This window comes from Leopardus geoffroyi, chromosome B2 (assembly GCF_018350155.1).
Source record: "Leopardus geoffroyi isolate Oge1 chromosome B2, O.geoffroyi_Oge1_pat1.0, whole genome shotgun sequence".
In the NCBI taxonomy this organism is placed as follows: Eukaryota; Metazoa; Chordata; class Mammalia; order Carnivora; family Felidae; genus Leopardus; species Leopardus geoffroyi.
In genome coordinates, this window is record NC_059332.1 from 77,093,452 (window position 1) to 77,106,486 (window position 13,035).

At 39.2% G+C, this 13,035-nt stretch overlaps 1 protein-coding gene across 9 annotated transcripts in view; it reads right to left on the reverse strand.

Annotated features, from left to right (window-relative positions):
- The window catches only part of SNX14 (sorting nexin 14), a 102,977-nt gene extending 90,367 nt beyond the window's left edge, over window positions 1-12,610 (reverse strand). For 4 of the 9 annotated variants that reach the window (XR_006717383.1, XR_006717384.1, XM_045498942.1 and 1 more), the window contains exon 1: window positions 12,276-12,566. Coding sequence is in view for 7 of the 9 variants with exons in the window: in XM_045498942.1 (XP_045354898.1) it covers window positions 12,276-12,475 (200 nt within the window). In the remaining 2 variants the exon portion in view is untranslated. Of the gene's footprint in view, window positions 1-12,275 lie in introns of all 9 variants that reach the window. The other 5 variants (XM_045498947.1, XM_045498944.1, XM_045498941.1 and 2 more) reach the window with 4 other exon arrangements.
- Window positions 12,611-13,035: the final 425 nt, after the last annotated feature.

Below are 13,035 nucleotides of genomic sequence, written 5' to 3' on the forward strand. Positions count from 1 at the left end.
GGAGAGGAGAAAGAAGTAGGTAATGAAGAGTGTTCTATATCCAGGTTGACAAACTATGGCATGTGGGCCAAATGCCACCCACCTTGGTATGGCTCTCAAGCTAAGAGAAGTTTTTACATTTTTTTAAAGGTTCTTAAAAAAAAATGAATATGGGACAGAGACCTGATGCAGCCCAAAAGTCTAAAATATTTACTATCTTGACACTTTACAGAAAATCTGTGCCAACTCTTGTTTTAAATTATAAGAGATTTATAAAAGCTTAAGAGGTGTAGATGTAGATCTACAATGAGTGGATCTATTTTAGATCCTGATTTGTATAGTATACTATAAATTTTTATACAATTAGGAAAATTTGATTACAGACTTGTTATTAGATATTAACCACTATTAATTTTTTAAGGTTATGGTTTTGTGTGGAAGTGATTTTTTAAATGGGGAAAATTCAGATTTTTTTTTCTAAAAATGCAAGATATTGCTGGTTATTGAACCTGTGTGATGAGTGCTTGGAAGTTCCTTGGACTCTCTTTTTTTTCTACGTATGCTTGGAAACTTTCAAAACCAAAGTCAATAAAAAATACAGTTTTAGGGGCGCCTGGGTGGCGCAGTCGGTTAAGCGTCCGACTTCAGCCAGGTCACGATCTCGCGGTCCGTGAGTTCGAGCCCCGCGTCAGGCTCTGGGCTGATGGCTCAGAGCCTGGAGCCTGTTTCCGATTCTGTGTCTCCCTCTCTCTCTGCCCCTCCCCCGTTCATGCTCTGTCTCTCTCTGTCCCAAAAATAAATAAACGCTGAAAAAAAAAAAAAAAAAATACAGTTTTAGCAAGACCAAATAATAAAAGAAAAAGAGAAAATACAAAATATATAAAGTATAGAATAAAAAAGAAATAATCACAGGTAAAACTGAAAAGAAAAATGAAACTATGAATAATTATGTTCATAACCTGGATAACCTGGACATAAATTTCTAGAAAAAGACAAAAATGCTAGAAATTATTATGTGAAGAACTAGGTAACTTATATAGACCAATTATCATTACAGAAATTAAAACAGTAATCAGAGATCTGGCTGAAGGAAAAAAAAAAAGGTCCTGACCCAAATGGTTTTACCAAACTTTAATGAGATAATCCCTATCCTATACAGATGGCTTCAGGAAAGAAAAAATTAGAAAAAGCTGGTAATTTAGAAGGATTAATATAATTGTAATTCCCAAATCAGATAAAGGCAATATAAGATGAACATTAGGTCTATTTTAATTTATGAAGTATTAAGTAAAATATTAACTAAAACTAGCAGTGTATCATAATGAATAATAATACATCATAAGAAGGGCATGTTTTTAAATAGCTCATTACCTTTAAATCTATATCATCACAGACTAAAGGAGAAAAAAAAAAATCTAAACAGTGATGCCTCTTGACCTAACCACTAGTTTACAGACAACAGAGAGGGAAAGGAATATACCCAACAACACTACAGGGATATAAACAACAAAAGCTAGACTATAAAAAACTCCAAAAACATACGGCCCAGTTTCTTAAACAAATAAATTGCAAGGTTAAAACAAAGTAGGCTGTATGTGAAGGGGAGGTAGTTTTCAGATCAAAAGATCATACTTGGATCTTGATTTGACTAACTGTAAAAAGTTGTTTACAAATAAGATTCATTATGGATAGAGTAACAGGCAAAAACATGGTAAAGTATGTGAAAATATAGTAAAATATTAATAATGGTAAAATCTAGGCAGTACATAACTGGTCATTTATTGTAAATTCCAACATTGCTGTATGCGTAAAGTTTTTTTTTTTTCATAAAATGTTGGAGGGAAATTCTAACAAATTCAGGGAAATCTGAACATTTAGTGGATATTTGATGACGTTAAGAAACTATTTTTTTTTTAATGTGATGTGGTATTGTGGTTATGTAAGAAAAAAGGACTCTTGTCTATTAGAGATACATACTGAAATGTTTAATGTTTATAAATAAAATATGTGGGATTTGCTTTAAAATAATTGTGGGGGGAGATATTTGACTTTGAGCTCATAATTTTTTAAGCTGGGTGACAATGGTTTCTAAGAGGCTTCATTATATAATTCTATTTTTACTTATATATGTTTAAAATTATCCATAATAAGATTTTTAAAATGAAAAAAAAAAAAGGCGATTAAAAAGAGCAGCGGCACTTAGGTAGCTCAGTTGGTTGGGTGACTGATTTAGGCTCAGGTCGTGATCTCAGGGTCCTAAGATGGAAATGGAGCCCCCACTCCACGTCAGGCTCAAAGCTGGGTGTGAAGCCTGTCAGCCTGCTTGAGATTCTCTCTCCCTCTTCCTCTGTCCCTCTCCCACTCATACTAGCGCTCTCTCTCTCTCTCTCTCTCTCTCTCTAAAATGAAAAAAAAAAAAAGACATTAAGAGCAGATCTAAATGTAGAGATTATTGATGTTCATGGATGAAAACTTTAAAAACAGTAAAGATATCAATTCTATCCATATTAATTTACAAATTAAGTAACACTGTGGTGGCATTAAATATGACTGCAAATTCTCTGACACTCTTCACATAAAAAAGCAGGAGTTTAGGGGCACCTGGCTGGCTTGGTCTGTAGAGCATGCAGCTCTTGATCTCACAGTTATGAGTTCAAACCCCACATTGGACATGGAACCTACTTTAAAAAAAACAACAACAGGAGTTTAATTTCTTTCCCCTTAAATAGGGGTTAGCCTTAATAATTCACCTCAACTAAAAGAATGGGGCAGAGATGCAGCTACCTAACTTCCAAAGGTAGGTCATAAAATGGATATGGCTTCTGACAAGGTCTCTTTCTCAGGATGCTCACTTTTGTAAGCCAGCACCATGATGGGGAAAAAAGCCACATGTAAAGGTTGTATATACAAGTTCTGGGCTATAGTCCCACCAAGATCACACTCAACGATAAGCGTCAACTGTCACACATGTGAATGAATAAGCCAACAAATTACTATTCTAGCCCCTTGCCTTCATTTACCTAGCTGATGCACAGTGAACACAGACCAACTCCTGTCCAAATTACAGTTCTGTGAGCAAATTAGATGTTGTTGTTGATTTAAACCACAAATTTGAGGGATGGTTTATGTGACAATACATAAACAAAACAGAAACTACATTCAAAATTCCAGCTCAATCTTTTGAGAAATTTGACATATTCATTCTAAAATGAATAGGGAAAATAAAGGTTTAAAAAGAGCTGTGCCAACTTTGGGAAAGAAGGGCCAAGAGTGAGAATTTGTCCTAGCAAATATAAAACCACACTGTAAAACTTAACAGTATTGTTTAAAAAAAGAAAAGAAAAGAAAAGAAAATCTGTTACTGTTATAGGAAGAGAAAAATAAAAGAAACAGAACTTGGAGTGAAAGATCTATGAAGTTTGGTAACAAAATACATAACACTCTAGAGTCTATCTGTCTGGGTTAAAATCCTGGCTATGACACAATGCAGATTACATACCCTCTCTGACTTGTCTGGTCCTCTATAAAATGTGGCAATAATAATACCTAATCATAATGTTATTATGATGATTAAATAAGATCAAAAAAGTGCTTAGAATAGCCTGTCACATACTAAGTTAAGTGTATGTAAGCCAGTTGTGGTAATTTAAAAAGTAATAAAGAACTATCAATGAAGTAAAAAGACAACCTATGGAATGCAAAAAAAATTTGCTAACCATATATCTGATGAGATTAATATCTAAAATAAATAAAGAATTCAGGGGCACCTTGGGTAGCTCAGTCGGTTGAGCGGCCGACTTTGGCTCAGGTCATGATCTCACCATTCGTGGGTTCAAGCCCCATATCGGGCTCTGTGCTGACAGCTCAGAGCCTGGAGCCTGCTTCGGATTCTGTGTCTCCCTCTCTCTCTGCACCTCCCCCACTCATACTCTCTTTCTCTCTCAAAAAATAAACACTAAAAAAAAAAAAAAAAAAAAAATTCATACAACTCAATAGCAAAACAACAAATAACCCAATTAAAAAAGTGCAGAGGACCTGTTGCATGTCAAAACTCTGTAGAAATGATATAGCCAGTAAAGTGATATTAGCTCAGTGCTTCAAGATGACTGTCTGTGTTTATAATCTTGATAAAGTGTAGACTTTATATAACAAATGCCTGAGAGCTCTCCCTCCTAACTTTGTTACCCAAATGTGGCCTTAGATGGTTTTCAACTGTTACGTATTTTCTCTCTGATGTGGAAGTTGAAAGGTCTTTTCTGGCACCAACAGGCAAAACCACTAAATATGGAAAACCTGACTCTTTATCAGCAATGTTGTCAGAGAAAGATCATAAAGGGGGGAAATATGAAAGTGAATAAAGAAAACACCACTTCAAATGAAGCTGGGAGGTCAGAAAGGGGATCTCTCACAGCCTACCACTCATTAATTGCAGACCCCAACATGAAGAGAAATACCTCGCACTGCCAACAGGAAGAAGCCTACCTTACTACTCCAACAAAGGGGAGAAAGTTTCCATGTACAGCAAGCCCAGCCAGTGAGGATATACCACAACTCTATCAATGCAATCCCTACCAAAATAACCCCAACATTCTTCACAGAGCTAGAACAAACAATTCTAAAATTTGTATGGAACCAGAAAAGACCCCAAACAGCCAGAGTAGTGTTAAAAAAGAAAATCACAGCTGGAGGCATCACAATTCAACACTTCAAGTTGTATTACAAAGCTGTAATCATCAAGACAGTATGGTACTGGCACAAAAACACACAGATCAATGGAACAGAATAGAGAACCCAGAAATGGACCCACAAATGTATGGTCAACTCATTTTTGACAAAGCAGGAAAGATTATCCAATGGGAAAAAGTCTCTTCAACAAATGGTGTTGGGAAAACTGCACAGAAACATGCAGAAGAATGAACCTGGACAACTTTCTTACACCATACACAAAAATAAACTCAAAATAGATGAAAGACCTAAATGTAAGACAGGAAACCATCAAAATCCTAGAGGAGAAAACAGGCAATAACCGCTTTGACTTCAGCTGTAGCAACTTCTTACTAGACATGTCTCCAGAGGGAAGGAAAACAAAAGCAAAAAATGAAGTATTGGGACCACATCAAGATAAAAAGCTTCTGCACAGCAAAGGAAACAATCAACAAACTAAAGGCAGCCTACAGCATGGGAGAAGACATTTGCAAATAACATATCAGATAAAAGGTTAGTATCCAAAATCTGTAAGGAACTTACCAAACTCAACACCCAAAAAACAAATAATCCTGTGAAGAAATGGACAGAAGACATGAACACACATTTCCAAAGAAGACATCCAGATGGCCAACTGACACATGAAAAAATGCTCAACATCACTCATCATCAGGGAAATACAAATCAAAAACACAATAAGGTACCACCTCATATCTGTCAGAATGGCTAAAATTAACAACTCAGGCAACAACAGATGTTGGCCAAGATGCAGAAAAAGAGGAACCCTTTTGCACTGCTGCTGGGAATGCAAACTGGTGCAAATTGGGAGAGGTGCAGCCACTCTGGAAATGCAAACTGGGAGAGATGCAGTTTGCACTCCCAGTTTGCATTCCCAATGCAAACTGGAAGAGGTGCAGCCACTCTGGAAAACAATATGGAGGTTGCTCAAAAAATTTACAACCACTTTAAAAACATTCAAAAATGAAAAACTATTAAAAATACAAAAATTCTGATTCAAAGTGGCACATACACCCCAAAGTTTATGGCAACACTATCAACAATAGCCAAATTATGGAAAGAGCCCAAATGTCCACTGACTGATGAATGGAAAAAGAAGATGTGGTACATACATACAATGGAATATTATGCAGTGATCAAAAAGAATAAAATCTTGCTATTTGCAACAATGTGGGTGGAACTAGAGTGTATTACGCTAAGTGAATTAAGTCAAAGAAAGATATCATATGACTTCACTCAAATGTGGAATTTAAGAAACAAAACAGATGAACATAAGGGAAGGAAAGGAAAAAGAAGTTAAAAAGAGAGACGGAGGCAAACCATAAGAGACTCAAATACAGAGTTATGGTCATTAAGGAGGGCACCTGTTGGGATGAGCAGTGGGTGTTATATTTAAGTGATGAATCACTGAATTCTACTACTGAAATCATTATTACACTATATGCTAACTACCTTGGATTTAAACAAAACTTAAAAATTAAAAATAGTAAAACATTTGTATATTTTTTCAAAAAAAAAAAAAAAAAAACAACAACAACAACATATGCCACTACTCAAGTTCTTCCAATGGACTTTTACTCAAAGAAGCCCCTGCCATCTTTCTCCTTTTCTCTATTAACATTCCTCTCGTTTGATTTTCAGACTTGTCTTTGGTTTCCCATAGCAATTGCAATTGTTCTGCTATTCCTGAATAAACCCATTTTGCAGGTAAAAAAATAATTAATTAATTAGTTAATAAAAAATAATGCAAGAGAACCTAAACAGACATTTCTCCAAAGAAGTTATAAGAAATACCAACAGGTACATGAAATGATTCTCAATATCACTACTCATCAGGGAAATGCAAATTAAAATCACAATGAGATATCCCCTCACACCTGTTAGAATAGCCATCATCACAAAAAGGAACTACTGGGACCACATCAAAATAAAAAGCTTCTGCACAGTGAAGGAAACAATTAGCAAAACTAAAAGGCAACTGACAGAATTGGAGAAGATATTTGCAAATGACATATCAGATAAAGGGTTGGTATCTGAAATCTCTAAGGAACTTATCAAACTCAACACCCCAAAAAAAAATAATCCAGTGAAGAAATGGGCAAAAGACATGAACAGACACTTCTCCAAGGAAGACATCCAGATGGCCAACCGACACGTGAAAAAATGCTCAACATCACTCATCATCAGGGAAATACAAATCAAAACCACAATGAGATACCACCTCACACCTATCAGAACGGCTAACATTAACAACTCAGGCAACAACAGATGTTGGCAAGGATGCGGAGAAAGAGTTTGCATTGCTGGTGGGAATGCAAGGTGGTGCAGCCACTCTGGAAAACAGTGTGGAGGTTCCTCAAAAAATTAAAAATAGAACTACCCTATAACCCAGCAATTGCACTACTAGGTATTTATCCAAGGGATACAGCTATGCTGTTTCAAAGGGACACATGCACCCCAATGTTTATAGCAGCACTATCAACAATAGCCAAAGTATGGAAAGAGCCCAAATGTCCGTTGATGGATGAATGGATAAAGAAGATGTGGTGTACATATATACAATGGAGTATTACTTGGCAATCAAAAAGAATGAAATCTTGCCATGTGCAACTATGTGGATGGAACTAGAAGGTATTATGGTAAGTGAAATTAGTCAGAGAAAGACAAATATCATATGGCTTCACTCATATGAGGACTTTAAGATACAAAACAGATGAACATAGTAAAGGGAAGCAAAATAATATAAAAACAGAGAAGGGGACAAAACATAAGAGACTGTTAAATGTGGAGAACAAACAGAAGGTTACTGGAGGGGGTGGGCCGGGGGATGGGCTAAATGGGTAAGGGGCATTAAGGAATCTACTCCTGAAATCATTGTTGCACTATATGTTAACTAATTTGGAGGTAAATTAAAAAAATAAAATTTTAAAAAAAAAAGAAAGAATGGCCATCATCAAAAAAACAAAAGATAACAAATGTTAGTGAAGATGTGGAGAAAAGGGAACAAGGGTTTGGTGTACTGTTGGTGGGAATGTAAATGGATACAGCCACTATGAAAAACAGTTTGGAGGGGGGCGCCTGGGTGGCGCAGTCGGTTGGGCGTCCGACTTCAGCCAGGTCACGATCTCGCGGTCTGTGAGTTCGAGCCCCGCGTCAGGCTCTGGGCTGATGACTCAGAGCCTGGAGCCTGTTTCCGATTCTGTGTCTCCCTGTCTCTGCCCCTCCCCCATTCATGCTCTGTCTCTCTCTGTCCCAAAAATAAATAAACGTTAAAAAAAAAAAACAGTTTGGAGGATTTTCAAAAAATTAATACAACTATTTTATAATTCAGCAACTCCACTTCTGAGAATATACCCAAAGGAAACAAAAACACTAACTTAAAAAGATATCTGCACTTGCACGTTCACAGTAAAATTTTTACAACAGTCAAGATATGGAAACAACCTAAGTGTGCATCAATGGATGAATAGACAAAGAAGCTGTGGTATATATACACAAAAAGAATATTATTCAACCATAAGAAATGAAGAAATCCTACCATTTGGGATAATATGGATGGACCTTAAAGGTATTATGCTAAGCAAAATAAGTCAAACAGAGAAAGAAAAATAGGGTATGATCTCACTTATATGTAAAATCATAAGGAAAAAAACCTCATACAATAAGACATCAGACTTGTCGTTACAAGAGGTGGAGCATAGGGGACAGGAAACTGGAGGGAGCTGGTCAAAAGGTACAAACTTTCAGGAATAAGATAAATAAGTACTAGGGATGTAATGTACACCATGATGACTATAGCTAACAATTAAACTACAATTAACTAAAACTACAACGAGCTACTAGTATACATTCACTAAAATGACTAAACTAAATCCACAGACAGTATCAGAACAGTCAAATGTTTTTGGCAGGAGTGAAAATTAGTATAACTACTTTGTAAAGCTATCTGGCAGTATCTACTTAAGTCAAACAAACCCATACACTATAACTAAGCATTTCCATTCATGGGCATATACCCAAAATAAATAAGTCTACCAAAATAAATATATATGAGAATATTCATAGCATTAATAATAGCCAAAAACTATAAACAAGTCAAACGCCCTTCAACACAGCACAATAACAAAAGAGACTGAAGTACTGATATACACAACAGTATGGATAAATCTCAAACACAGAGTGAGAGAAAGAAACCAGATACAAGAGGACCACATAATTACATTCATATGAAATTCAAAAACAAGCAAAACTGATCCATGGTGACTGAGGTTACTCACAAAGGTGTCTGCTGGCATGCTAGAATAAATGAGATAAAAATAACTGCTAACATCTAATAAGAGTATGTTCTATATGCTGAGCACCAATTTAAACACTTTCCATGTATTAACCACTTAGTCATCAAAATAATCATATAATGTAGGTACTAGTATTATCCCTATTTTACAGATAAGGGGACTGTGACAGGTAAAAGTTAGATCACTTATCCAAAGTCACATAACTGATTAATGGAGGAGTCAGAACCAAATTCTTACAGTCACGCTTAGGTTCAAAACTTTCACACACAACCATAAATTGCCTCAATAATTAATGGAAACTCTTAATACAATACCTGGGCCAAACAAAACACTCACAAAGTGTTAGTTAGCTATTACTACTATTACCATTATTATTAGTAGCATTAACTTAAAATATTCCTTAGTATAACACTCAAATACTCAATACTATCATTGCTAATTATATCTATGCTCCTACTTTTCCCTAACACTACCATAAAGGTGATATCACAAATAATTTGAAATATATAAAGTATGTTACTCTATTCCTCCCACAAATCACTTACAATAGCCAAAAGTTATATCTATTTATCTCTCCACAGATAACATTCATAGCCTTAACTGCTATCAAAAGAAAAATTTATATACTAAACAATACTTTGAATACTTTCAAGGCTGTAAGAGAAAAAGTTAATTTTGAAAAAGAGTATTATTCTAAGTTTTACCACATAGAGGTAAAGCTCCAAATCTACATACTAACCACTAAAGATTTTAAACTGAAAATTTCTTTTTAAGTTATTTCTATAAACTAACTGGTGAAATACCTGTGTAAAAATCACTTTTTGAAGGTATGCATTAAGTATATCTTCTCATTGCTTCTAATTCCATCATTACGCCCCTGGTATTTTTTATATTTTACATACACGCACACATTTTTTTTTTAAATTTCTGAATAGATGTGTCTAGTATTCCCCACTCCTAGAAGGGACCACATTTCCTTATGTAACAGTCTTCCAGAGATAGCCAAAGCATACATAAACACACGTTTATATGTACATATGAATGTACACACATATATTTTTTCAATTTTTTAAGTTTATTTATTCTGAGAGAGACAGAGAGACAGGGAGGAGCACAGAGAGAGAATCCCAAGCAGGCTCTGCACCATTAGCACTGTGCCCGACGTGGGGCTCGAACTCATGGACAATGAGATCAGGACCTGAGCAGAAACCAAGAGCCAGACGTTCAACCGACTGAGCCACCCAGGTGCTCCGTGAATGTGCACACGTACTTTAATGAAAATCACACAATATGCTGAAAAGCACACTATATACGCTGTCTTGCACCTTCCAAAGGCTTTTTCCTGTTAAAAGGGTACCTAACCATTCTTTCATTTTATTTACTTGTTTAAGTAAACTGTACCCCAATGTAGGGCGTGAACTCAAGACTCTGAGATCAAGAGTCCATGCTCTATGGACTGAGCCAGCCAGGTACCACAGGGTACCTAACCATTCTTTTAGTAAAGACAGTTCCATGATGTTTAAGATCACTTTTGCTGGTTTCAACACTAACAAAGGAAAGTACCAAAAACAGTCTGAAAAAAAATTCTTTGTTTGAATAATACAAATAAAGATACAGGGTACAGATCATATGGTATTCTATGACTTAACAACATAGAACACTAGAAGCTATAATTAAGTAGACAACCTCAGAAATCTAGTTCAACCTGATCCTACATGTCCTACTTTGGACACCTAAACTGACCCATCTACAGAAGGAGACAGGTTAAAAATTCCTGGACAAAAGTTAAGCACAAAAAGTTAACCTTTCATATTAAAGCTGTTAATCTAGAATACCTTCCAGATGACAGAAAGCGAAGTACTTAATAATTAATTTCCACTCTGCTAAGGATTCTTAACAGAATTCCTTCAGGTATTCCTGAAATCAAACATCTTACTATCACAATCAAATCGCATTAGATCTCAAATGATATTTTCCAGTAAAATATCAATCGTTATTTAAACCTAGTATTATATAAACCCAGAGTCCACTAACAAGAAAGCAAAATGGCTAGAGGAAAAAAATCTGATCCAACCGTCACACGAAATGGTTGCCTTAGAGCAAAATTAAATAACCAAATTCCTGGTGAACGCTTTCCCATTCCTCTCTTTAGGGATCAACTACCTCGGTAAAGGGTAAGGATGCTTTCATGTTCAAAACATCAGAAAAACATCATGTAGATACTGTTGCTGACAAGTGTCTCAGACTTCTTTCCTCCAAGAGCAAATCCGGAAATAATTTGAAGTTCTCCTCCACTACCTACTTCATCATTTCTAGAAATAGCTAACTGAAGGAAATCAGTTTTATTCCAGGGGCAGAACTTTCCGATTTCAAAGTGTCAACTGAATTTACCAATTTTAAACTTTCAGTCTTCCCTTTTCGAATATTCTAGAGATGTCAAGACAGAGACTATTTTACTTTGACTTCGATTCAACAAATCTTTACAATTACCCGTTTTAACCAACCACACTTTGAGGAAAGCTTCAGCTACAAGGCTGTGTGTGGCGCGCGCGTGCTTCGGCTGCGTGACTATGTGTATGTGTGCACACGTACAAGCTTATTCAAGCTGTGTGCGCACGCGCGCGCCTCAGCTGTAAGACTACATATGTGTGTGCTTTGGCCGCAAGTCTGTGCGCGCGCGCGCACTGGCTGCAAGGATGCGTGCACGACTGTGCGCGCTGCGGCTGTAAGACTGCGTGCATGTGTGCGCGTGTGTGCGCGCAGCGGCTGTAAAATCGTGTGCGTGTGTGTGCGAGTGTGCGCAGAGCGGCTCTACGACTGTGTGAGTGCGAGTGTACGCGCACGCGCGCGGTGAGAGCGAGGGGAGTCGGCCTAAAACTGTGGCTGCTACAATACCTAGAACCCTCTCGTCAGCTGACTGGACCGCCCCTGCAAGGTCTCTAATTGAGACGTACATATACATTTCACTCCTCTGAAAAACAACGATGATGGAGGGCCAGGTTACAAGAAACAGGTGAAAACTAGGTAAGAATCGGGGCCAGGTGTCTCAGAAGACCCGGCCTCAGGAAGGGGGGCACTGGAACGCACCCCACCCACGCTCGCACTTCCGGGCCCGGACGCTCAGCCCGGCGCCCCGAGGCCCCTCTTCCCAAGGCCTCGGAGCCGGCCGTAAGTCCCGCAGCTGCGCAGCCCGGGCGGTCTCCACACAGTGAAGCAACCCGGGCCTGCGCCTGCGGCCTCGCAGAACAGCCGCCCGCCAGCTCCCCGCTGCAGCGTTACCTGTTGAGAAGTAGGGAGGCGACGCTGAGGCAGAGCAACAGGAAGCAGAACAGCGGGTACTGGCGGCAGATCTCGCGTCCTACGTCGAGCCGGAGCCGCTGCTTCAGCTTCTCCCCCATCGTCCGCACCCAGGGCACCATCTCCGTTTGCGTGGCTGAAGCTGTGCTACAGGTTGAGGCCGAGGTTGAGGCGACCCCCATCAACCTCCCGCGTCTCCGCCCCCGCCGACCTGGCGGCTACCCACACAGCCGCCGACCGGCGGACCGACCGCCGGCTGCAATCGCCCAAAGCCCCGCCCAAGGCCCCGCCGCGCGTGCGCGGCCTCCTTCCCCCCCCCCCCCCCCCCCCCCCCACAGCCGGCCAAGGGGACTGCCGCACGACGTGCCCGAGATCGTCACCCCTTGGAGGCCCAGCGCGTTCCGCAGCTCCTCCCTCCAGGGCAGGGTCGCGCGCCGGCCTCCCAAGGAGGGCCCGACTTCACTGGCTACTGGCCTGTTTTGGAAATCGGGGGGTAAAGTTGCAGCACCCAGTAACCTTCGCCTGTATCGCGGAGGAGAGAGAGAAGGTTGTGCCGCAGCACGGGGTAAATTACAGCCCCGAGCAGCCGCCGGACCCTGCCTGCGGGACATCCTGAGCTCGCGGGGTCCTCTGGGGACTGTAGTTTTTGTGACGCGAGCGGGCGGGGGGATGGAGTGCGTGGTCCCGGCCCCCGCCTCTCGGTGGGGACCCGTCGAGCTTTACGTGACGCCCAACGGAGAGA